The sequence below is a fragment of the Stegostoma tigrinum genome, chromosome 41 (genome assembly GCF_030684315.1).
Source record: "Stegostoma tigrinum isolate sSteTig4 chromosome 41, sSteTig4.hap1, whole genome shotgun sequence".
Taxonomy (NCBI): domain Eukaryota; kingdom Metazoa; phylum Chordata; class Chondrichthyes; order Orectolobiformes; family Stegostomatidae; genus Stegostoma; species Stegostoma tigrinum.
This window is the reverse complement of record NC_081394.1, coordinates 356,615-382,893: the sequence shown is the minus strand read 5'-3', so window position 1 is coordinate 382,893 and position 26,279 is coordinate 356,615. Positions and strand designations below refer to the sequence as shown.

General features: G+C 56.4%; 1 protein-coding gene across 1 annotated transcript in view; it reads left to right on the top strand.

Moving 5' to 3' along the window:
* The window catches only part of aplp1 (amyloid beta (A4) precursor-like protein 1), a 48,404-nt gene that overhangs the window by 4,724 nt on the left and 17,401 nt on the right, over nucleotides 1–26,279 (top strand). Inside the window, exons 2-11 of the mRNA XM_059641267.1 lie at nucleotides 2,905–3,078; nucleotides 7,936–8,065; nucleotides 8,728–8,840; nucleotides 9,661–9,854; nucleotides 12,221–12,390; nucleotides 20,231–20,343; nucleotides 21,138–21,212; nucleotides 22,846–23,004; nucleotides 24,150–24,278; nucleotides 25,817–25,916. Coding sequence (XP_059497250.1) covers nucleotides 2,905–3,078; nucleotides 7,936–8,065; nucleotides 8,728–8,840; nucleotides 9,661–9,854; nucleotides 12,221–12,390; nucleotides 20,231–20,343; nucleotides 21,138–21,212; nucleotides 22,846–23,004; nucleotides 24,150–24,278; nucleotides 25,817–25,916 — 1,357 coding nt within the window. The remainder of the gene's footprint in view (nucleotides 1–2,904; nucleotides 3,079–7,935; nucleotides 8,066–8,727; nucleotides 8,841–9,660; nucleotides 9,855–12,220; nucleotides 12,391–20,230; nucleotides 20,344–21,137; nucleotides 21,213–22,845; nucleotides 23,005–24,149; nucleotides 24,279–25,816; nucleotides 25,917–26,279) is intronic.

Here is a 26,279-nt window from a genome sequence, read left to right as displayed (position 1 = left end):
GGGAATCCAGCTCTGGCCCTCTCCTGTCATTGACAGTGAGACTGTCTGTATGCTGGCTCTGTTGGATCTTGCTGTGCCGGTCTGACTACCTGGGCAGTCTACCATCCTGCCAGGCTGAGACAGCTCTCCTGTGCAGGCCGTCTCTGTCGTGGGCCCTCTGCCACTGCTGGAGGTTAGTCCTGTGTCGGTGAACACCCCCACCCTTACTCTTTCACCCATTGGTGGGGTCACAGGGAGGGGTGACAAAGACTGTCAGCTCTGTGTCCGGTTCCCGTTTCCCTGCTACAGGAAGGATGGTGTGAAACTTGAAAGGGTTCGGAAAAGATTTACAGGGATGTTGCCAGGGTTTGGAGGGTTTGAACTACAGGGAGGGGCTGGATAGGCTGGGGCTATTTTCCCTGGAGCGTCGGGGGCTGAAGGGTGACCTTATAGAGGTTTATAAAATCATGAGGGGCATGGATAGGGTGAATAGACAAGGTCTTTCCCCCCCAGGGTGGGGGAGTCCAAAACTAGAGGGGCACAGGTTTAAGGTGAGAGGGGAAAGGTTTAAAAGGGACCTGAGGGGTAACTTTTTCACACAGAGGGTGGTGCGTGTATGGAATGAGCTGCCAGAGGAAGTGGTGGGGGCTGGTACAGTTACAGCATTTAAAAGGCACCTGGATGGGGACATGGATAGGAAGGGGTTAGAGGGAAATGGGCCAAATGCTGGGAAATGGCACTGGATTGATTTAGGATATTGGGTCAGCACGGACGGGTTGGGCTGAAGGGTCTGTGTCCATGCTGTACAGCTGTATGGTTGCGAGCTGGGTTGAGGGTAGAATGGGGTCTGCTATTGGGTGGGGGGGGGGGACGTCCACTGGGTAGAAGGCCTGACTCTGCACCTTGCACTAGCGCCCCCTGGGGGCCTCCAACAGCACAACAAACAGGAACCAGCTCAACCTCCAGTGCAGGCCTGGGGCACTGAGGGAGGGGGTGGGGATCGAGTGAGTGGGTGGGGATCGAGGGAGAGGGGGAAGGGCAGTGAGGCAGGGGGGTGGGGATCGAGGGAGGGGGGAGTGAGGCAGGGGGGTGGGGATCGAGGGAGGGGGGAGTGAGGCAGGGGGGTGGGGATCGAGGGAGGGGGGAGTGAGGCAGGGGGGGTGGGGATCGAGGGGGGTGGGGATCGAGGGAGGGGGGAGTGAGGCAGGGGGGTGGGGATCGAGGGGGGTGGGGATCGAGGGAGGGGGGAGTGAGGCAGGGGGGTGGGGATCGAGGGGGGTGGGAATCAAGGGAAGGGGTGGGGATCGAGGGGGGGGAGTGCGGTGGGGGGTGGGGATCGAGGGGGGAAGTGAGGCGGGGGGAGTGAGGCGGGGGGTGGGGTTCGGAGGGGAGTGAGGCGGGGGGTGGGGATCGGGGGGTTGAGGCAGGGGGTGGGGATCGATGGAGGGAGTGGGGATCGAGGGAGAGGGGGAGTGAGGCGGGGGTGGGGATCGAGGGAGAGGGGGAGTGAGGCGGGGGTGGGGATCGAGGGAGGGGGGAGTGAGGCGGGGGGGTGGGGAGTGAGGCGGGGGGGTGGGGATCGAGGTGGGGGGAGTGAGGCAGGGGGTTGGGGATCGAGGTAGGGGGTGGGGATCGACGGGGGGGCAGTGAGGTAGGGGGTGGGGATCGAGGGAGGGGGGAGTGAGGCGGGGGCTGGGGATCGAGTGGTGGTGAGTGAGACGGGGGGTGGGGATCGAGGGGGGGAGTGAGGCAGGGGGCTGGGGATCGAGGGAGGGGGGAGTGAGGCAGGGGGGTGGGGATCGAGGGAGAGGGGGAGTGAGGCGGGGGGTGGGGATCGAGGAAGAGGATGGGTATTGAGGGACATGGGGTGAGCAGGAGAGTGGGGACTGAGGGAGAGGGTGGGGACTGAGGTAGATGGGGAGGGTTGGAGGGAGGGGTTGTGTATTGAGGGACAGAGGGTGAGGGAGAGGGTGGGGACTGAGGGACACAGGGTGAGGCGGAGGGTGGGGACTGAGGGATATGGGTGGGTTTTGAGGGATATGGGTTGAGGGGCAGGGTGGGGACTGAGGGAGAGGGAGAGGGTGGGGGCTGAGGGAAAAGGTGGGGACTGAGGGAGAGGGTGGGGACTGACGGACATGGGGTGAGAGAGAGGGTGGGGACTGAGGGTGAGGGTGAGGACTAAGGGACATGGGGGAGGGGGAGGGTGGGGACTGTGGGGGAGAGTGGGGACTGTGGGACACTGGGTGAGGGGGAGGGTGGGGACTGAGAGACACGGGGCGAGGGAGCGGGTGGGGACTGAGGGTGAGGGTATGGACTGAGGGTCATGGGGTGTGGGGGAGGGTGGGGACCGAGGGACACGGGGTGAGGGGGAGGGTGGGTATTGAGGGACTCTGGGTGAGGGGGAGGGTGGGGACTGAGGGACACGGGGTGAAGGAGAGGGTGGGGACTGAGGGTGAGGGTGTGGACTGAGGGACACGGGGTGTGGGGGAGGGTGGGGACCGAGGGACACGCGGTGAGGGGGAGGGTGGGTTTTGAGTGACACGGGGGAGGGTGAGGGTGGGGACTGTGGGACACGGGGTGAGGGGGAAGGTGGGGACTGAGGGGGAGGGTGGGGACTGTGGGACACGGGGGGAGGGAGAGGGTGGGGACTGAGGGTCACGGGGTGAGGGGAGGGTGGAGACTGAGGGACACTGGGGGATGGGGACTGAGGGACACGGGTGGAGGGGGAGGGTGGGGACTGAGGGAGAGGGTGGGGACCGTGGGACACGGGGGGAGGGGGCGGGTGGGGACTGAGGGACACGGTGGGGTGGGGGAGGGTGGGGACTGAGGGACATGGTGGGGAGGGAGTGGGGGGGACACGGGAGGGTTTGGGGAACGGGAACCGTTGCTGATGTGTGATATGTAACTCCTTCCTGGACGGTGCAGTCTCTCAGCAGGATGGGAGGCGACAGGCCGAGGCAGTGGGAACCCCAGGTCGCCATGTTTTGTGGGAAGCTCAACATGGTATTGGACAGTGAGACGGGCCAATGGGAACCAGATCCATTTGGGACCCAGAGCTGCCTCGGAACCAGGGACGAAATCCTCGCCTACTGTGTGAAGGTATGGAACCCCGTGCTGTCCCCCTGCTGGGGGTATTTGATGGGGTACAGTGTAGAGGGAGCTTTACTCTGTCTCTAACCCCATGCTGTCCCTCTGCTGGGATCTAACCCTCTGCTGGGATCTAACCCTCTGCTGTGATCTAACCCCGTGCTGTCCCCGTGCTGTGATCTAACCCCGTGCTGTCCCCGTGCTGTGATCTAACCCCGTGCTGTCCCTGTGCTGGGGGTATTTGATGGGGTACAGTGTAGAGGGAGCTTTACTCTGTCTCTAACCCCGTGCTGTCCCTGTGCTGGGATCTAACCCCGTGCTGTCCCTGTGCTGGGGGTATTTGATGGGGGGGACAGTGCAGAGGGAGCTTTACTCTGTCTCTAACCCCGTGCTTAGAAACCACAGAAAAAGCATCAGAAACAGGAGCAGGACGAGGCCGTTCAGCCCTTCGGCCCTGCTCCGCGATTCGATAAGATGGTGGCTGGTCATGTTGTGACCTCGGTCTCACTTACCCACCATCTCACCGTGACCCTAACTCCCTCAACTGTTCACAAAATTGTCTCCCGTTGCCTTAAAGACATTCGACGAGGAAGCTCCAGCTGCTTCACTGGGCAGGGAATTCCACAGATTCATGGCCCTTTGGGTGAAGACGTTCCTCCTCAACTCAGCCCTAAACCTGCTGCCCCTTATTCTGAGGCTGTGCCCCCTCGTTCTAGTGTCACCCGCCCCAGTGGAAACAGCCTCCCTGCTTCTAGTTTATCTATTCCCTTTCGTAATTTTCTATAAGAACCCCATCATTCCCTCTCAATTCCAATGAATATAGTCCCGGTCTATTCAGTCTCTCTTCATAAGCCAACTCTCTCAACTCCGGCATTAACCTGGCGAATCTCCTCTGTAGCCCTTCCAGTGCCAGGACATCCTTTCTCAAGTAAGGAGCCCAAAACTGCACACAGTACACCAGGTGTGACCTCACCAGCTCCCTATACAGCTGTAACACAGTCTCCCTGCTTTTAAACTCCATCCCTCGAGCAATGAAGGACAGTATTCCATTTGCTTTCTTAACTACCTGCTGCACCTGCAAACCAACCTTCTGTAATTCATGCGCAAGGACACCCAGGTCCCTCTGCGCAGTCCTTTTCACTGTTATTCCTACCAAAGTGGATGGCCTCACACTTATCAACATTGTACTCCGTCTGCCAGACCTTCGCTCACTCACTTAAACTGTCTACATCCCTCTGCAAACTTTCAGAGTCCTCTGCACACTTTGCTGTATCACTGATCTCAGTGCCATCCACAGACTTTGACATGTTACACTTGGTCCCCAATTCCAAATCATCAAATACATTGGAAACAATTGCAGTCCCAGCAGTGATCCCTGAGGCTCACCACTAGTCACCGCTCGCCAACCAGGAAAGCACTCATTTACCCCCACCCTATGCTTCCTGTTTGTTAACCGATCCTCGATCCATGCCAATACATCGCCTGGAGCGCTGTGCACCTTTATCTTATGGAGCAGCCCGTTGTACAGAATCTCGTTGGATGCCTGTTGGAAATCCAGATACACCACATCTACGAGGTCCCCTTTGTCCATTGCACGCGTAACGTGCTGAAAGAATTCCAGTAAATTTACTTGAACATACGCTGCCCTCCAGTTGGAGACCGTTTTAATGCAGATGTCTCGCTGTGTCTTGGTTGAAGATGGATTCGAGCATTTCCCCACTGAAGCTAACGGACCTGCCATTATCTGGAGTTTGTCGACCTCATTCTTGAAGCAGTGGTGTCACATTTGCTGTTTTTCAATTGGCCAGAACTGGCCCAGGGTCCAGTCAATTTTGGGTAAATTACCAGCAGCACATTTGCCATTCCCCACCTCCTCCTTGTTTAGTCTCCTGGGCTGCATTCCATCAGGAGCAGGAGAATTGTCTACCTTTAGCCCCCAGTAGCTTTCCCAAAGCTGCCTCCGAAGTGATAACAATTGTTTCCACCTCCCCACCCGTAGTCTCCTCATCATCATGTTGTCTGTGTCTTCCACTGTGAAGACTGACCCGAAACAACCTGCTCAAACTCCCAGCTATTTCCTCATTTCCCGTTATTAAATCCCCTTCCTCATCCTCTCTAGGACCAGCGCCACTCTTTTTCACTTTACATATTTGTAGAATCGTTGGCTGTTTTTACATTCTGAGCTAATTTACTCTCACAATCCACCTTAACATCCTTTGTCAGTTTTCTCATGGCCTTCTGTTGACATAGAACATAGAACAGTACAGCACAGAACGGGCCCTTCAACCCACGATGTTGTGCTGACCATTGATTCTCATGTATGCACCCTCTGACATTTAAAGATTCCCCAATTCCCTAGTCTCCCACTAATCACTCTATACATTACCCTTTCAATTCACTTCTTGAGTTACCCAGGCTGATTTTGGTCTGATTTGATTTATTGTAATCACATGTACCTGAGGGCAGTGAACAGTTTTGTTTTGTGTTCAGTAGACAGAGCGAGGCTCACAGGTTGCACTAAACAGGAGGTGCGTGAAGCAAGGCTGAACTTAACAAGATCAACAAAGTTTGAAGTTTGGAAGGTCTATTCAGCGATGGAATGCCAGCAGGGAAGAAGCTGTCCTCAAACCTGTGGCCACGTATCATTAAGTTTCATACTTTCTGCCTGAAGGAAGAAGTTGCAGGAAAGCATCAGCAGGGTGTGAGGGGTCATAGACTCATACAGCTTGGAAACAGACCCTTCGGCCCAACCAGTCCGTGCTGACCATAATCCCAAACTAAACTAGTCCCCCACCTCCCTGCTCCTGGCCCATATCCCTCCAAACCTTTCCCTATCCATGTCCTTATCCAAATGTCTTCTAAACTCTGTAACTGTCCCCACACCCACCGCTTCCTCAGGAAGCTCATTCCACACATGGACCACCCTCTGTGTGGGGAAAAAAACACCCTCATGTGTTTTTTCATCCCCCTCCTCTCATCTTAAAAATGTGCCCCATAGCCTTGAAGCCCCCCCACCCGGGGGAAAGGACACTCTATCTAAACCCCTCTATTGATCAAGCTTTGATGACGATGTCTGCCTTTCTGCAGCAGTGAGCCGTGCAAATACAGCCCACGGTTGGAGGGTTGGCTTCCCGTGATGGCCTGGGTTCTGCACACCACCTTCTGTACTTTCTTACGGTCCCGAGCAGGGCAGTTGCCGTACCAGGCCATTATGCACCTGAACAGAATACTTTCTATGGGACATCTGTTGGAGTTGGTGAGGGACCTATGGACATGCCAAATTTCCTGAGCCACCTTGGGTAGAAGAGGCATTGTTTGTGCTTCCCTGTCTGTCGCATTTCCGTGGGAAATCTGGGACACGTTGTTGGTTACGGTCACCCCTAGAAACCCGACGCTTTCGACCCTCTCTGCTGATGCTGATGGGGGTGGACATGTTGCCCTCCTTTCTTCCAAACTCACTGACCAGTTTGTTACCTTTGCTGATGTTGAGAGAGAGACTATTCTCACGCGTGACCAAGCCCTCTGTCTCCTCCCTGTACTCTGACCCGTCCTTGTTTTCATATCTGTCCTGGTGTTGTCGGCAAGCTTGGAGACGGCTTTTGTTTGGAATTTGGCCACACAGCCGTGGGTGTCCAGGGAGCAGAGTAGGAGGCAGGACACACCCTTCATTATCCCTTTTCCTACAGCCCTTCATTCTCACTGAGATATACGTTTGCTGTGTACTGTGAAAAATCACTTTGAAAGTTCTCGCCTGTTCCTCAATTCTCCCAAAGACTCGAATAGACCTTGCTCCCTGTCTTCCTGACACAACTATACCCTCAATCCAGGATACTCTCCTTGTTTTAAACACAAGACACTGGGATTGGATTTGAACCTCTCACCCTCCGTCTATACTTTAAACCCACCCCGACTCTCATCAGTCTTTCTGGAAGGATGCTTAACTGTGAGATCATCAATTAATAGCTCCAGCCTATCCAGCCCCTCCCTGTAGCTCAAACCCTCCAAACCCTGGCAACATCCCTGTAAATCTTTTCCAAACCCTTTCAAGTTTCACACCATCCTTCCTGTAGCAGGGAGACCGGGATTGAACACAGTATTCCAAAAGTGGCCCTAACCAATGTCCTGTACAGCCCCAACATGACCCTCCCAACTCCCTATACTCAATGCACTGACCAATAAAGGCGAGCGTACCGGACACCTTCCTCACCGCCCTGTCTACCTGCGACTCCACTTTCAAGGAACTCTGTACCTGCTCCCCAGGGTCTCTTTGTTCAGTAACACTCCCCAGGACCTTACCATGAAGTGTATAAGTCCTGCCCTGATTTCAGTCTGTCACAATGTTTAATTTCAATCTCTTCCCTTGACCCAGGAGTGTTAAATGGGGACAGTGTAGAGGGAGCTTTACCCTGTATCTAACCCCGTGCTGTCCCCGTTCTTGGGAGTGTTGGTGGGGGACAGTGTAGAGGGAGCTTTACTCTGTATCTAACCCCGTGCTGCCCCCGTTTTTGGGAGTGTTTGATGGGGGGACAGTGTAGAGGGAGCTTTACTCTGTATCTAACCCTGTGCTGCCCCCCGTTCTTGGGAGTGTTTGATGGGGGACGGTGTAGAGGGAGCTTTACTCTGTATCTAACCCCGTGCTGCCCCCGTTTTTGGGAGTGTTTGATGGGGGACAGTGTAGAGGGAGCTTTACTCTGTATCTAACCCCGTGCTGCCCCCGTTTTTGGGAGTGTTTGATGGGGGACAGTGTAGAGGGAGCTTTACTCTGTATCTAACCCCGTGCTGCCCCCGTTTTTGGGAGTGTTTGATGGGGGCGACAGTGTAGTGGGATCTTTACTCTGTATCTAACCCCGTGCTGTCCCTATGATCTAGGTGTACCCGGAGTTGAAGATTACAGGAGTTACAGAATCGAGCCAGCCGGTCAGAATTGAAAACTGGTGCAAGAAAGGGAAACGGAAATGTAGCGGACGTGCTCATATTGTAGTTCCCTTTCGCTGCCTAGGTAACTGTGTGTGTGTGTGTGGGTGTGTGTGCATGTGTGCATGTGTGCATGTGTGCGTGTGCGTGTGTGTGTGTGCGTGCGTGTGCGCGTCTGTCTATGATTGTGTGTGTGTGTCTGTCTGTGATTGTGAGTGTGTGTGCGTCTGTGTGTGCATGTGTCTGTGATTGTGTGCGCGTGCGTGTGTATGTCTGTCTGTGCGTGATTGTGTGTGTGTGTGTGTGTGTGTGTGTGTGTGTGTGTGTGTGGGGGGGGGGCGGGGGTGCGGTGGGAGGGACGGGATGCTTGTCTGTGTGTGTGTGTCGGAGGGGTGCGGTGGGCGGGAAGGGATGCCTGTGTGTGTGTGTGTGTGTGTGTGTGTGTGTGTGTGAGTGTGTGGGGGGGGGGGTGGGGGTGGGGGGGGGGTGCGGTGGGTGGGACGGGATGCCTGTCTGTGTGTGTGTGTCGGGGGGGTGCGGTGGGCGGGAAGGGATGCCTGTGTGTGTGTGTGTGTGTGTGTGTGTGTGTGTGTGTGTGTGTGTGGGGGGGGGGTGCGGTGGGTGGGACGGGATGCCTGTCTATTGGAAACTCGATGATTTAAATGAAATCTTTCCTCTTGTGCATTGAGTAACTGATGAACCTTCTCTCTCTCGGTCCCTGGTCCCTCCCTCCCCCGTCCCCGGCAGTCGATGGGTTTGTGAGTGATGCCCTGCTGGTCCCCGATCGCTGTAAATTTCTGCACCAGCAGACAATGTCAACATGTCAGAATCGCATTCACTGGCACAGTGTCGCCAAGGAGGTAAGAGAGAGCTCGCTGTCCAGGATCGTCACTGTCCGAGCCCTCACGAACCCTGCCATGGACTGTTGATGGTGCTCTGTGAGTGTGTGTGTGTGTGTGTGTGTGTGTCTCACTGTGTTGTGTGTGTCTCACTGTGTTTGTGTGTGTGTGTGTGTGTGTGTGTGTGTGTGTGTGTGTGTGTACATGTCTGTACATGTGTGCTGTACACGGAGTGCAATTGTATGTGAGTGTGTGTGCACGTGCGTGTGTGCATGTATGTGAGTATGCGTGGCTGAGTGTGCATGTGTACATATATACATGTGCGTGTTTGTGAGTGCATGTGTGCATGTTTATGACTGTGTACAAGTGAATGCGTACACGAGTGTGTGTGTACATGTGTGTGTGTGCGTGTGGGCGGCACGGTGGCTCAGCGGTTAGCACTGCAGCCTCACAGTGCCAGGGACCCGGGTTCAATTCCAGCCTCAGGCACCTGTCTGTGTGGAGTTTGCACGTTCTCCCCGTGTCTGTGTGGGTTTCCTCCGGGTGCTCTGGGTTCCTCCCACAGTCCAAAGATGTGCAGGCCAGGTGGATCGGCCATACTAAATTGCCTGTAGTGTTCAGGGGTGTGAGGGTTATAGGGGGATGGGTCTGGGTGGGATGCTGCAAGGGGCAGTGTGGACTTGTTGGGCCGAAGGGCCTGTTTCCACACTGTAGGGAATCTAATCTAATCTACATGTGTGAGAGTGTGAGAGTGTGTGTGTGTGTGTGTGTGTGTGTGTGTGTGTGTGTGTGTGTGAGAGTGAAGCACCTGCTGAGCAATCCTCCCCCATCTCCCCCTCAGGCCTGTACTGCCGAGACCCTGGAGTTACACAGCTACGGCATGTTACTGGGCTGTGGGGAGGAACTCTTCCGAGGGGTGGAGTACGTCTGCTGCCCGTCCCGATTCCAGGGAGCCGGCTTCGAGGATGTGATGGCCCCCGTGTCGATGGGCGAGGAGGACGAAGGGGACCAAGATAACAGTCAACCCCAGGACAGGTAACGCCGAGGTGGGGTGTTTGGGAGAGAGGGTCGATGGCCTGGGAACTTCCTCAGTGAGAATCTCAGGCTCCGAACGAGGCTGTTCGGCCCATCATTCCTGCATTGCTTCTGTCCCCCTAGTGTTGAGCTCCTGCCTTTACCCCTGTTTCTTTCTGCTGAACGTCCCTGCACCTCATGCCCACATCCAGCTTCACAACTCGTTTTCTGACCTCTCCTCGCGTTGCCCGTGAATTTAGCTGTAGTATGCTCAGTGTGTGTTACCGAACTGCCATTCCAGCACGGATTCCATCAGCCACTGAGCTCACTCTGTCGAGGCTCGTGTGTGTATTCTTTACAATCGCTATTGTGTGGGAGCAGGCCATTCGGCCCATCGAATCCACACTGACTCTCCAAATCCAGAGCCATTCTATTCTTGTAACTCTGCATTTCCCACAGCCCATCCACCCGAACCTGCGCATCTTTGGACTGTGGGAGGAACCCGGAGGAAACCCACGCAGACACAGGGGAGAAGGTGCAAACTCGCAACAGACAGTCGCCCGAGGGTGGGATCGAACCCGGGTCCCAGGTGCCGTCAGGCTGCAGTGCTAACCCCTGAGCCATCTGGCCGCCAATGACTGCCAATGACAAGGGACAGTCTCCTGTTCATAAGCTGGCAGCCAGGGCTCCCAGGATAACAACCAGGAAAATCATCCTCACACAGGTCACCTTCGCCAACCCTATTCCGATCACAGCTTGAGATGTCCTTCTAGCCTGAAAATGAACAGTGCATTCCTGCTCTGTTTTCTGTTCACCAGCCAATCCTCTCTCTGTGTCAATCTGTGGCCACAGCCCGACACCTGAACCATCTATTTGACACAGTAACCTTTGGTGTGGCTCCTTATCAAACACCTCCTTTGTGGGGTAAATCCACTCACCTGCCCCCTGCCTCATCCCCTCAGACCCAAAGTCTTTTGTAATAGCCTCCGGGTCGTCAGGATGTTAGGACTAGGAGCAGGACGAAGCCATTCAGCCCCTCGACCCTGCTCCACCATTCTGTAAGATTGTGGCTGATCTTTTCACGGCCTCAGCTCCACTTACCCCCCCGCCCCGCTCAGCCTAGCCCTTAATTCCTTTCCTCTTCAAAACTTTCTCTTTGCCTTAAAAACATTCGATGAGGAAGCTCCAGCTGCTTCACTGGGCAGGGAATTCCACAGATTCATGGCCCTTTGGGTGAAGACGTTCCTCCTCAACTCAGCCCTAAACCTGCTGCCCCTTATTCTGAGGCCATGGCCCCTTGTTCTAGTCTCGCCCGCCCCAGTGGAAACAGCCTCCCTGCTTCTAGTTTATCTATTCCCTTTCGTAATTTTCTATAAGCGCCCCATCATTCCCTCTCAATTCCAATGAATATAGTCTCGGTCTATTCAGTCTCTCTTCATAAGCCAACTCTCTCAACTCCGGCATTAACCTGGTGAATCTTCTCTGTAGCCCTTCCAGTGCCAGGACATCCTTTCTCAAGTAAGGAGCCCAAAACTGCACACAGTACACCAGGTGTGACCTCACCAGCTCCCTATACAGCTGTAACACAGTCTCCCTGCTTTTAAACTCCATCCCTCGAGCAATGAAGGACAGTATTCCATTTGCTTTCTTAACTACCTGCTGCACCTGCAAACCAACCTTCTGTAATTCATGCGCAAGGACACCCAGGTCCCTCTGCGCAGCAGCGTGCTGCAATATTTCACTGTTTAAATAACAGGATATGGGCCAAATGCTGGCAAATGGGACTAGATTAATTTAGAATACCTGGTCAACATGGATGAGTTGGGCCGAAGGGTCTGTTTCCATGCTGTACAGCTCCATGAGTCTGTGCACACAGACCCTCGGGTCCCTGAGCCTCCTGTGTTGCAACATGGAACAGATGGACTGCCTTTGTCTGTGCTCAGTGCTCTGCTGTCCCATCCGATGTGAGCTCTGACATTCCTGAGATTTCCCGAGATGGGGGCAGTGAGGGGCCCTGATCTGTGCGCAGAGAGACTGAGAGGAGCTGGGAGGAGTAAAGGGGGTGGGGTACTGAGTCAGGGCATGAAAAATGATGGAGGTGGGGGGGGGGGGGGGTGGATTTTGATCGACGCAGGAGATACGGCCTCCAGGGGCAGGAGGGTTAGTTACCAGAGGGACACAGATTGACAACTTTGAAAAGGTGAGGGTACACATTACAGCGCAGTGGGGGAGGAGGGGGTTGGGGGTGGTATTGAGGGAAAGGTGCAATGAGGGACAGGGGTAGATATACCTTATGGCTGAGCAATCTCCCACAGAGAGATGAGTTGGGCTGGGTACGGGTCTGAATTTCCAGGGAACACTGGCCTCACAGGCAGGGTCTTGCGCAGGTCTCAGGAAGAGCAGGACAGCCCCAAGCCTGAGCTGAAGGAGGAAGACCAAGGGGTAGTCTATCAGGCTGACAGCAAACACTGGAATGACTACAGGGACATGGCCTACCACGAAGCAGAGTTCTACGATGAAGCTGTGACCGAGACCACCACCGCTGAGGGCATCCGAGGTTAGTCTACAACTCTGTGCTCTCGGGCTGCACTCCTGCTCCATTCGTCTGTGTCTGTGTGTCTGTGTGTGAGTGTGTGTCAGTGTGTGTGTGTGTGTCAGTGTGTGTGTCAGTGTGTGTGTCAGTGTGTGTGTCAGTGTGTGTGTCAGTGTGTGAGTGTGTGTGAGTGTGTGTGAGTGTGTCTGTGTGTGAGTGTCTGTGTGTGAGTGTCTGTGTGTGTGTCTGTGTGTGAGTGTGTGTGTGTGTGTCTGTCTGTCTGTGTCTGTCTGTGTCTGTGTGTGTGTGTGAGTGTGTGTGTGTCTGTGTGAGTGTGTGTGAGTGTGTCTGTGTGTCTGTGTGTGTGAGTGTGTGATTGTGAGTGTGTGTGTGTGTGAGTGTGTGTGTCTGTGTGTGTCTGTGTGTGAGTGTGTGTGTGTCTGTGTGTGAGTCTGTGTGTGTCTGTGTGTGTCTGTGTGAGTGTGTGTGTGTGTCTGTGTGAGTGTGTGAGTGTGTGTGTGTCTGTGTGTGTGAGTGTGTGTGAGTGTGTGTGTTTAATGGAATACATGGTGGTAGGTGATGGGAACCATTCCTGTGGTAATCAATGACCCTCACTCCCTGAGACCCCGTGTCCCCTTGGGCCCACACCCAGCCCCGGGGAATCTGTCTCCCTCTTGACTCCGACCCACACCCCTCTCCTAACTCCATCACCCTGCATCCATCTCTCTCTGCACCCCCCCCCTCTCTCTCTGCCCCCCCCTCTCTCTCTCTCTCCCCGCCTCTCTCCAACACCCCACCTCGCTCTCTGTTCCCATCACCTCTCCAACACCTCTGTCCCTCTCTCTTCCACTTCTAATTCTCCACTCTCTCCCATACTGCCCTCTCTCTGTCCCTCTCCCTCTGGACCCTCACGGCCCTCTTCCTCCCCCCAAAGCCCACCCCCGATTTCCCCCCGACTCCGCCACTGTCAGATGCAGAGTGCACACAGCAGCTCCACCCCCTCACAGACAGTGCTGGTTGTGTGGATGGGGACAGTCAGTGCTGGGAGCTCGAGGCAGTGATAGGCTCGAAGCTCAGCCAAGAGCCATCACTGAGCCTATTGTTTAGGCCCGTCAGCGCGGTCGCTCCACACAGAGTGCTGCTCGAGGGAGGGGGAGGGTGCGCTCCCACGTGCAGAGGGACCCTGGCGGTGCCAGGCAGAATCTCTGGTCCTGTCTCCTCGATCAAACAGCACTGACTGATTCACTTGAAACCCAACACAGTTTGTGATGCCTCATACAGCTCAATAGGCCATGACACTTGAGGCTGTTGGGCTTAGGCTCCTGTCACCATCCAACATGGTGATAGAGCAATGCAGTGGTCCCCAGCTTAGAAGAATGGAATGTTGCAGCACAGAAACAGGCCCTTCTGCCCACTATGCCTGTGCTGACCGTGTTGCAGTTCAAAAGGAATTGCATCTGCCTGCACAGGGACTGGACCCTGTCATCTCTGCATTGTTTTAATTTGTTTCACGTCCCCATCCAGATGCCTTTTAAATGCTGTAACTGTACCAGCCCCCACCACTTCCTCTGGCAGCTCATTCCATACACGCACCACCCTCTGTGTGAAAAAGTTACCCCTCAGGTCCCTTTTAAATCTTTCCCCTCTCACCTTAAACCTGTGTCCCTCTAGTTTTGGGCTCCCCTACCCTGGGGGAAAAGATCTTGTCTATTCACCCTATCCATGCCCCTCATGGTTTGATAAACCTCTATAAGGTCACCCTCAGCCCCCGACGCTCCAGGGAAAATAGCCCCAGCCTATCCAGCCTCTCCCTGTAGCTCAAACCCTCCGACCCTGGCAACATCCCTGTAAATCTTTTCTGAGCCCTTTCAAGTTTCACACCATCCTTCCTGTAGCAGGGAGACCGGGATTGAACACAGTATTCAAAAAGTGGCCCTAACCAATGTCCAGTACAGCCCCAACATGACCCTCCCAACTCCCTATACTCAACGCACTGACCAATAAAGGCAAGCGTACCAAACACCTTCCTCACCGCCCTGTCTACCTGCGATTCCACTTTCAAGGAGCTATTTTAAACCTATGTTACCCAGTATTTGACATCTCCACCCTGGGAAAAAGACTTCGACTACTGACCCTGTGCATGCGTCCCATAATTTTGTAAGCTTTCATCAACTCACCACTCACCCTCCAACACTAGCAACACCAATCCAATTTGTCCAACCTCTCCTTATAGCTAATACACTCCAATTCAGGCAACATCCTCATCTGCACCCTCTGCAGAGCCTCTACATCCTTCCTATAGTGTGGTGGCTACCAGAACCTCTCAGTATTCCAAATGCAGCTTAATTAAAGTTAAATACAGCTGCAACATGTCTTGCCAACTCTTATAACTCTACAGTTCCCTGACTGATGAAGGCAAGCATGCCATATGCACTGGTGTTGCCACTTTCATGGACCTATGGCCTTGCATCCCAAGGTCCCTCTGGAGATCAATGCTCCTAAAGGTCCTGTCATTTACAGTATATTTTCCTCTTGCAGTTCACCTCCCACGTGCCTGGATTAAACTCCAGCTGACATTTCTCTATCCAACTCTCCAGCTGATCTATATCTTGCTGTATGGTTTGACAACCTTCCTCACTATCCACAAGTCTCCATTTTCATGTCATCTGCAAACTTTCTAACCAGACCACCAACATTCTCAGCAAAGATACTAATGTACGTTACAAACAACAGAGGTCCCAGCACCAATCTTTGCAGAACACCACTGGTCACAGAACCCCCCCACCCAGTCAGTAAAGCACCCCTGCACCCCAACCCTCTGTATTCTACAGCCAAGTCAATTTTGTTCCAACTTGCCAACGCATTATGGACCCCACTGTGCGGACTCACATACCATGCAGGGCCTTGTCAAATGCTTCAGTCAGGACCATGTAGGTGAGATTCAATGCTGTAGCCCCTTCAATCATCTTCATCACGTCTTCAAAAATAACACCTCAATCCAGTTTGTGAGACACAACTTCCCCACAGACAGGGCCATCCCCCCAAACCCCAAATAAACCCATTCCTCTCCAAATGTCAGTAAATCCTGCCCCAAAGAACCTTCTCCACTAATTTCACTATCACTGCTGTAAGGCGCACAGGCCGATAATTTCCTGGATTATCCCTGTTGCTCTTAAACAAAGGAGCAGTGACTATTCTCCAGTGCCCTGCGGCCTTGCCTCTGTGTAAAGAGAGCACAAAGATCTCTTTGTCAAAGCCCCAGCAATCTCCTTCCTTGCCACCCTCTGTATCCCGGGATAGATCCCATCGGTCCCTGGGGACTTATCTACTGTAATGTTTATCAAGGCACCCAGATTCCCCACCTCCAGAACACCGACAGGCCCCTCCCTCAGACCGACGGGCCCCTCCCTCATACCAACAGGCCCCGCCCTCGTACCGATAGGCCCTTCCCTAATACTGACAGGCCCCTCCCTCATACCGACAGGCCATGCCCTAATACCGACGGCCCCCCCCCCCGATACTGACAGGCTCTGCCCTAATACCAACGGGCCCCTCTCTCACACTGACAGACCCCTCCCTCATACTGACAGACCCCTCCCTCATACCGACGGGCCCCTCCCTCATACCGACGGGCCCCTCCCTCATACCGACGGGCCCTGCCCCAATATCGACCGGCCCTGTCCCAATATTGACACGCCCTGCCCTAATACTGACGGATAACCCCAACCAAACCAGCAGGCCCCTCCCTCATACCATCAAGCCCCTCCCTAATACCATCAGGCCCCTCCCTAATACCATCAGGCCCCTCCCCAGTCTCACCATTCGCCATCCCCTCTTCCTCAGGGAATATCAATGTGAAGAATGCATTGAGGACCTCACCCACTTCCTATGGCTCCACATAGAAATTCCCTCGTTTTCCCTGGAGTAGACCAATCCTTTCCCGAGTTACCCTCTTCCTCCTAAACACCTTGGAATTTTCCAAGGACATTTCATGGCCCCTTCTAGCTCCTAGATTCCTTTCTAAGGTTATTCCTGCTTCCTACATCCTCCGTAAGGACCTTGTTTGATTTCAATTTCCTAAACCTTACACACGCTGCCTTTTCCTTTCGAACTAAACTCACAACATCTCTCATTGTCCATGGTTCCTGAATCCTACCATCTTTACCTTTCATCCTCACGGGAATATGCTGGTTCTGAACCCTGACCGACTGACTTTTCAAACCCTCACACATCTCAGAATTGGACTGGTGTTCAAAATGCCGCCTCCCCTCGCAGCCGAATTTCTGCAGCTCCTGCCTCATACTGTTGGAATTAGGTTTCCCCTAAATTAGCGCTGCCACCTGAGGACCAGCCTTATCCAGAACTGTTTTGAAACTTACAGAATTATGATCACAGTTCCCAAGATCTTCGCCCATTGACACTTCGACAACCTGTTGAGGTCCATTCCCTCGTACAAGGCCCAGTATGGCCCCCCTTCCCGAGTTGGAGAGTCTACATATTGTGTCCAGAAACTCTCGTGGACACGGTTAACAGATTCTCCTCCAGCTGTGTCCCTGTCACTACTGGGGATGCTATAAACACCCACCCCGTTGGTTTTATATCTCCCCATGATCTGCTGACAAATGTGTTCCTCTACCTCCTGCTGGCTGTTGAGATGCTGATAGCGTAACCCCCAGAATGATATCTGCAGCTGTCTTATTCTTCAGGGCTGTCCACACAGCCCACCGAATGGTGCCTCCTTTACAGCTGGGCCACCTCCTTCGACAGTAATGTAAAACACTCAGCCCTTTGACATCACTCTCGACCTGACCCGAAACATCTCACACCTGCATCACTGAGCTGCTAGTGCTGTCCATCCATCAACCAGATCCCTGTAATACTGACCACAATTCTCTCTCAGTCGACACCGTCCCCATGGACCCCAAACCCCTTCCCCATTCACTCCCGCTCTACACCGTCCCCATGGACCCCAAACCCCTTCCCATTCACTCCCGCTCTACACCGTCCCCATGGACCCCAAACCCCTTCCCTATTCACTCCCGCTCTACACTGTCCCCATGGACCCCAAACCCCTTCCCCATTCACTCCCGATCTACACCGTCCCCATGGACCCCAAACCCCTTCCCCGTTCACTCCCGATCTACACCGTCCCCATGGACCCCAAACCCCTTCCCCATTCACTCCCGCTCTACACCGTCCCCATGGACCCCAAACCCCTTCCCCGTTCACTCCCGATCTACACCGTCCCCATGGACCCCAAACCCCTTCCCATTCACTCCGGCTCTACACCGTCCCCATGGACCCCAAACCCCTTCCCCATTCACTCCCGCTCTACACTGTCCCCATGGACCCCAAACCCCTTCCCATTCACTCCTGCTCTACACCGTCCCCATGGACCCCAAACCCCTTCCCCATTCACTCCCGCTCTACACCGTCCCCATGGACCCCAAACCCCTTCCCCATTCACTCCCACTCTACACCGTCCCCATGGACCCCAAACCCCTTCCCCATTCACTCCCGCTCTACACCGTCCCCATGGACCCCAAACCCCTTCCCCATTCACTCCCGCTCTACACTGTCCCCATGGACCCCAAACCCCTTCCCCGTTCACACCCGCTCTACACCGTCCCCATGGACCCCAAACCCCTTCCCCATTCACTCCCGCTCTACACCGTCCCCATGGACCCCAAACCCCTTCCCCATTCACTCCCGCTCTACACCGTCCCCATGGACCCCAAACCCCTTCCCCATTCACTCCCGCTCTACACCGTCCCCATGGACCCAAACCCCTTCCCCATTCGCTCCGGCTCTACACCATCCCCATGGACCCCAAACCCCTTCCCCATTCACTCCCGCTCTACACTGTCCCCATGGACCCCAAACCCCTTCCCCATTCACTCCCACTCTACACCGTCCCCATGGACCCCAAACCCCTTCCCCATTCACTCCCGCTCTACACTGTCCCCATGGACCCCAAACCCCTTCCCCATTCACTCCCGCTCTACACCGTCCCCATGGACCCCAAACCCCTTCCCATTCACTCCTGCTCTACACCGTCCCCATGGACCCCAAACCCCTTCCCATTCACTCCGGCTCTACACCGTCCCCATGGACCCCAAACCCCTTCCCCATTCACTCCTGCTCTACACCGTCCCCATGGACCCCAAACCCCTTCCCATTCACTCCCGCTCTACACCGTCCCCATGGACCCAAACCCCTTCCCCATTCACTCCCTCTCTACACCGTCCCCATGGACCCCAAACCCCTTCCCCATTCACTCCCGATCTACACCGTCCCCATGGACCCAAACCCCTTCCCCATTCACTCCCGATCTACACCGTCCCCATGGACCCAAACCCCTTCCCCGTTCACTCCCGCTCTACACCGTCCCCATGGACCCCAAACCCCTTCCCCGTTCACTCCCGCTCTACACTCTCCCCATGGACCCCAAACCCCTTCCCCGTTCACTCCCGCTCTACACCGTCCCCATGGACCCCAAACCCCTTCCCCGTTCACTCCCGCTCTACACTCTCCCCATGGACCCCAAACCCCTTCCCCGTTCACTCCCGCTCTACACCGTCCCCATGGACCCCAAACCCCTTCCCCATTCACTCCCGCTCTACACCGTCCCCATGGACCCCAAACCCCTTCCCCATTCACTCCCGATCTACACCGTCCCCATGGACCCAAACCCCTTCCCCATTCACTCCCGCTCTACACCGTCCCCATGGACCCCAAACCCCTTCCCCGTTCACTCCCGCTCTACACCGTCCCCATGGACCCAAACCCCTTCCCCGTTCACTCCCGCTCTACACCGTCCCCATGGACCCCAAACCCCTTCCCCGTTCACTCCCGCTCTACACCGTCCCCATGGACCCAAACCCCTTCCCCGTTCACTCCCGATCTACACCGTCCCCATGGACCCAAACCCCTTCCCCGTTCACTCCCGATCTACACCGTCCCCATGGACCCAAACCCCTTCCCCGTTCACTCCCACTCTACACCGTCCCCATGGACCCCAAACCCCTTCCCCATTCACTCCCGATCTACACCGTCCCCATGGACCCCAAACCCCTTCCCTGTTCACTCCCGCTCTACACCGTCCCCATGGACCCAAACCCCTTCCCCGTTCACTCCCGATCTACACCGTCCCCATGGACCCCAAACCCCTTCCCTGTTCACTCCCGCTCTACACTGTCCCCATGGACCCCAAACCCCTTCCCCGTTCACTCCCGCTCTACACTGTCCCCATGGACCCCAAACCCCTTCCCCGTTCACTCCCGCTCTACACCGTCCCCATGGACCCCAAACCCCTTCCCCGTTCACTCCTGCTCTACACCGTCCCCATGGACCCAAACCCCTTCCCCGTTCACTCCCAATCTACACCGTCCCCATGGACCCAAACCCCTTCCCCGTTCACTCCCGATCTACACCGTCCCCATGGACCCAAACCCCTTCCCCATTCACTCCCACTCTACACCGTCCCCATGGACCCCAAACCCCTTCCCCATTCACTCCCACTCTACACTGTCCCCATGGACCCCAAACCCCTTCCCCGTTCACTCCCGCTCTACACCGTCCCCATGGACCCCAAACCCCTTCCCCGTTCACTCCCGCTCTGCACCGTCCCCATGGACCCAAACCCCTTCCCCGTTCACTCCCGATCTACACCGTCCCCATGGACCCAAACCCCTTCCCCGTTCACTCCCGCTCTACACCGTCCCCATGGACCCAAACCCCTTCCCCGTTCACTCCCGCTCTACACCGTCCCCATGGACCCAAACCCCTTCCCCGTTCACTCCTGGGTGGGGTGTGAGATTGTCTGATTGGGTGAAGTTTGAGATGTCTTCCTCTCGCTCCTCAGGGTCACCATCTCCTGAGCCAACTTACTTTCGAAAGAGAGAGGTCGTCGAACACGCAAACTACCTGGATAACCTGGCACAGCTTGATGCCCGCAGGAATGAACGCATCAATGAGGTACTGACCCCCCCCCCCCCCCCCCCGCCGACAGTGCCCACTCCCTCAGCACTGACCCTCTGACAGTGCCGCGCTTCCTCAGCACTGAGCCTCCGACAGTGCAGAGCTCCCTCAGCACTGACCCTCTGACAGTGCCCACTCCCTCAGCACTGACCCTCCGACAGTGCGGCGCTCCCTCAGCACTGACCCTCCGACAGTGCGGCGCTCCCTCAGGACTGACCCTCTGACAGTGCCCACTCCCTCAGCATTGACCCTCTGACAGTGCGGCGCTCCCTCTGCACTGACCCGCTGACAGTGCCCACTCCCTCAGCACTGACCCTCCGACAGTGCGACGCTCCCTCAGCACTGACCCTCCGACAGTGCGACGCTCCCTCAGCACTGGCCCTCCGACAGTGCAGAGCTCCCTCAGCATTGACCTTCTGACAGTGCGGCGCTCCCTCTGCACTGACCCGCTGACAGTGCCCACTCCCTCAGCACTGACCCTCCGACAGTGCAGAGCTCCCTCAGCACTGACCCTCCGACAGTGCGGCGCTCCCTCAGCACTGACCCTCCGACAGTGCCCGCTCCCTCAGCACAGCCAGTCCGACAGTCCCCGCTCCCTCAGCACTGACCCTTCGACTGTGCCCGCTCCCTCAGCCCTCAGCGTCCGACAGTGCCCGCTCCCTCGGCACAGCCGGTCCGACAGTGCCCACTCCCTCAGCACTGACGCTCTGACAGTGCCTGCTCCCTCAGCACTGACCTTCCGACAGTGCCCGCTCCCTCAGCCCTGACTCTGGGTTGATTTTGTGTTCCAGGTGATGAAGGAATGGGCTGCCGCTGATCGTCGGTTACTCTTGGTTCAGAAACCGGACAGAATCTCCCTGAACAAGGTTCGACCAATTCATCGCAGAATCTGAAAGACACTGTGTGTGTTTGTGTGTGTGAACGTGAGTGAGCCAGAGAGAGCAACAGTTTGTGAGAGAGAGTGTGTGTCTGAGTGTGTGTGTGTGTGTGTGTGTGTGTGTGTGTGAGAGAGAGCGAGAGTGAGAGAGAGCGAGAGTGTGTGTGTGTGTGAGAAGAGTGTGTGTGTGTGTGTGTGTGTCTGTGTGTGTGTGTGAGAAGAGTGTGTGTGTGTGTGTGTGTCTGTGTGTGTGTGTGTCTGTGTGTGTGTGTGAGAAGAGTGTGTGTGTGTGTGTGTGTGAGAAGAGTGTGTGTGTGTGTGTGTGTGTGTGTCTGTGTGTGTGTGTGAGAAGAGTGTGTGTGTGTGTGTGTGTGTGTGTGTCTGTGTGTGTGTGTGAGAAGAGTGTGTGTGTGTGTGTGTGTGTGTGTGTGTGTGTGTGTGTCTATCCAGCACTGGCGAAATGCGTCCAGGGGCACAGGCAGAGTGTGTTGCGGGGAGAATGGGGTGTTTGCGTTGGCGGGGAGAGTGGGGAGTGTCTGTCGGTGGGTCACGGGGAGTGTGTGTTGTGGGGGCACGGGGAGTGTGTGTTGTGGGGTCACGGGGAGTGTGTGCAGGGGGAAGCACGGGGAGTGTGTGTTGTGGGGGTACGGGGAGTGTGTGTTGGGGGGGCACGGGGAGTGTGTGTTGTGGGGGCACAGGGAGTGTGTGTTGGGGGGACATGGGGAGAGTGCGTTGGGCGGGCCCTGGGGAGAGTGCGTTCGGGGGGCTCTGGGGAGTATGTGTTGTGGGGGCACAGGGAGTGTGTTGGGGGGCATGGGGAGTGTGTGTTGGGGGGCATGGGGAGTGTGCGTTGGAGGGGGCACAGGGAGTGTGCGTTGCAGGGGGCACGGCGAATGTGCATTGGGGGGTCATGGGGAGTGTGCGTTGTGGGGGCACGGGGAGTGTGCGTTGGGGGGCACGGGGAGTGTGCATTGGGGGGCACGGGGAGTGTGCATTGGGGGGCACGGGGAGTGTGCGTCGGGGGGGGGCCTGGGGAGTGTGTGTTGTGGGGGGCACTGGGTAGTGTGCATTGTCGGGGGCATGGGGAGTGTGCTTTGCGGGGGCCCTGGGGAGTGTGTCTTATAGGGGCACAGGGAGTGTGCGTTGCGGGGGCCCTGGGGAGTGTGTGTTATAGGGGCACAGGGAGTGTGCGTTGCGGGGGCCCTGGGGAGTGTGTGTTATAGGGGCACAGGGAGTGTGCGTTGCGGGGGCCCTGGGGAGTGTGTGTTATGGGGGCACAGGGAGTGTGCGTTGCGGGGGCACGGGGAGTGTGTGTTATGGGGGCACAGGGAGTGTGCGTTGCGGGGGCACGGGGAGTGTGTGTTGGGGCGGAGCACGGGGAGTGTATGTTGTGGGGGCATGGGGAGTGTGCATCGGGGGGGCACGGGGAGTGTGTGTCGGGGGGGCCCTGGGGAGTGTGCATCTGGGGGTGCCCTGGGGAGTGTGCATCTGGGGGTCCCTGGGGAGTGTGCATCGGGGGGGGGGGCCCGGGGAATGTGTGGATCTGGAAGTGCTCGCTGTCCCCCACCCCCATCCCGGCACCAGGTCCTGCTGATCAGCCCTGGGTCTGGGTCTCGCTGTAGCATTTCCAGGAGGTGTTAGCGACAGTACAGGAGCAGTTCTCCCAGGAGAGGCTTCGCCTCGTGGATGAACACATTTCCCGAATGACTGGCCTCATCAATGACGAGAGGCAGTGGGCCCTGGAACAGTATCTGCAGGAGCTGCAAGAGGAGCAGCCGGAGGTGAGTGAGGGAGCCAGGGTGGGTGGGCGGTGGGCGGGAGCGAGGCGGGGAGAGCTAGGACCTGTCTGTCTAGCCGGTGTCTTTGAATCTAGCCAGTGTCTCCCTGCGTCTCGCCCGTGTCTAGTTGGTGTATCCCTGCATCTAGCTGGTGTCTCCCTGTGTCTAGCCAATGTCTAGCTGGTATCTAGCCCATGTCTAGCCCGTGTCTCCCTGTGTCTAGCCGCTGTCTCCCCGTGTCTAGCCGCTGTCTCCCCGTGTCTAGCCGCTGTCTCCCCGCATCTAGCCACTGTCTCGCCCGTGTCTAGCCGGTGTCTCCCCCGTGTCTAGCCGGTGTCTCCCCTGTGTCTAGCTGGTGTGTAGCTGGTGTCTTCCCCGGGTCTCGCCGGTGTCTCCCTGTGTCTCGCCCATGTCTCACCGGTGTCTCCCCTGTGTCTAGCCGGTGTCTCGCCGGTGTCTCCCTGTGTCTCACCCATGTCTCGCCGGTGTCTCCCCCGTGTCTAGCTGGTGTCTCTCCCGTGTCTAGCTGGTGTCTCCCCCGTGTCTAGCTGGTGTCTCGCCGGTGTCTCCCCGTGTCTAGCCGGTGTCTCCCCTGTGTCTAGCTTGTGTGTAGCTGGTGTCTTCCCCGTGTCTCGCCGGTGTCTCCCTGTTTCTCGCCCATGTCTAGCCGGTGTCTCGCCGGTGTCTCCCTGTGTGTCGCCCATGTCTCGCCGGTGTCTCCCCTGTGTCTAGCCGGTGTCTCCCCTGTGTCTCCCCTGAGTCTAGCCGGTGTCTCGCCAGTGTCTCCCCCTTGTCTCTCCCGGGTCTCGCCGGTGTCTCCCTGTTTCTCGCCCATGTCTAGCCGGTGTCTCCCTGTGTGTCGCCCATGTCTCGCCGGTGTCTCCCCTGTGTCTAGCCGGTGTCTCCCCCCGTGTCTCGCCGGTGTCTCCCCCGTGTCTCCCCCCCCCGTGTCTCGCCGGTGTCTCCCCCGCGTCTCGCCGGTGTCTCCCCCGTGTCTCGCTGGTGTCTCCCCCGTGTCTAGCCTGTGCCTCGCCGGTGTCTCCCCCGTGTCTAGCCTGTGTCTCACTGGTGTCTCCCCCGCGTCTTGCCAGCGTCTCCCCGTGTCTAGCCCGTGTCTAGTCGGTGTCTGACTGTTGTCGGCCCCACAGGCGAACAGGGTGTACCAGGCGGTGGTGCGGTACATTCGAGCCGAAGGGAAGGATCGGAAGCTGACGATCCGTAACTACAGGCGAACCCTCCTGGAGGATCCCGAAAAGGCTCGGCAAATGAAATTCCAGGTGAGGGGTTAGTTCCGGGGTCACATGTCAGGGGTCAGCCACAACTCGCAGCTCAGTCGGAGGTCAAGGGTCACTCAGAGGTCAGTGTGGTTGACAGATGTGACCCTTGGGGTCCAGAAAGTATTCAGAGTGAGCTTGGGGCTCAGGAGATCACGGGGATCTGGTATCAGACGATCTGGGGATCCCATGGGAGTCAGTGGATTATGGGATCTGGCATCATGAGGGTCAGGGGATCACAGGGATCTTGAGCTCACGGGATTCAGGGGATGTTGGGTGTCAGGTGGTCATGAAGATTTGGGATCACAGTGGATCTGGGGTTTCAGGAGATAACTGGGAGGGGGCTCAATGGGATTCTGGGAATCATAGGGATCTCGGGCTCACAAGGGTCAGGTGATCACAGGGACCTGAGGTGCAGGAAATCTGTAGGTCGGGGATCATGGAGATTCGGGGGATCGCAGGGATCTGGTGCTCATGGGGGTCAGGTGATCACAGGGACCTGGGGTGCAGGAAATCTGTAGGTCAGGGGATCATGGAGATTCGGGGGATCGCAGGGATCTGGTGCTCATGGGGGTCAGGTGATCACAGGGACCTGGGGTGCAGGAAATCTGTAGGTCAGGGGATCATGGAGATTCGGGGGATCGCAGGGATCTGGTGCTCATGGGGGTCAGGTGATCACAGGGACCTGGGGTGCAGAGAATCTGTAGGTCAGGGGATCATGGGGATTCGGGGGATCGCAGGGATCTGGTGCTCATGGGGGTCAGGTGATCACAGGGACCTGGGGTGCAGAGAATCTGTAGGTCAGGGGATCATGGGGATTCGGGGGATCGCAGGGATCTGGTGCTCATGGGGGTCAGGTGATCACAGGGACCTGGGGTGCAGAGAATCTGTAGGTCAGGGGATCATGGGGATTCGGGGGATTACAGGTCTCTGGGGTCACAGGATCTGGTTTACCATAGTATTCTGGGGCTCATGGGGGTCGGGGGATCACGGAGGGGTTGGGTGATGTTCTCAGAGAAAAATGTGCTGACACCATCTCTCTCTATTTTTTTCTCACTCTCTCCCTCTCTCTCTTCCCTTCTTCCTGTGTCTCTCTCTCTCTTTGTCGTTCTCTTTCTGTCTCTAACTGTCTGTCCCTCTCTGTCTGTCTCTCTCTACATCTCTGCCCCTCTCTCTCTGTCTCTCTCTCTCTCGCTGTCTCTCTCCCTCTCTGTCTGTCTCTGTCTCTCTCTCGCTCTATCTCTCTTTCTTCCTCTGTCTCTGTCTGTCTGTCTGTCTCCCTCTCTCTCTGTCTCTCTCTCTCTGTCTGTCTGTCTCCCTCTCTCTCTGTCTCCCTCTCTCTCTCTCTGTCTGTCTGTCTCTCCCCCTCTCTCTCTCTGTCTGTCTGTCTCTCCCTCTCTGTCTCTCTCTCTTTCTGTCTGCCTGTCTCCCTCTCTCTCTCTCTCTGTCTGTCTGTCTCTCCCTCTTTCCCTGTCTGTCCGTCTCTCCCTCCCTGTCTGTCTCCCTCTCTGTCTCTGTCTGTCTCTCTCTCTCTCTCTCAGGTCCTTACTCACGTGCGAGTGATTGAGGAGAGAATGAATCAAACTGTTTCCTTGTTGTTTAAATTCCCCGACTTGGCTTTAATGCTGGGCCGCAGTGTGTGTAAGTGACACTCGGCAGGGGGTGGGGTTGGGGGGAGTGGGGTGAAACTCTCTCCCTAAATCCTCTCCCTCTCTCACACGCTTCGCACCTTTGTCAGAATCTCGCTCAGATGGAAGTGATCCTGGTACAGTTCCGGAAGGAAACGGGAATTAGGGTCTGACCTCTTCCCATTTCCCCCCCATCTCCCTGCCCACCCATTTCTATCCCAATTCCCATCCAATGCCCCTCCCTAATGCTCCAATTGATCCTGCTTCCCCCTACAACCCCACATTTCTAGGCAGTATATCCCACCCCCAACTACTCACTAGGGGGTGGGGGGGAACACAGTGTTTACCCTCACATCCCCCTCCCTCCGTTTGCACA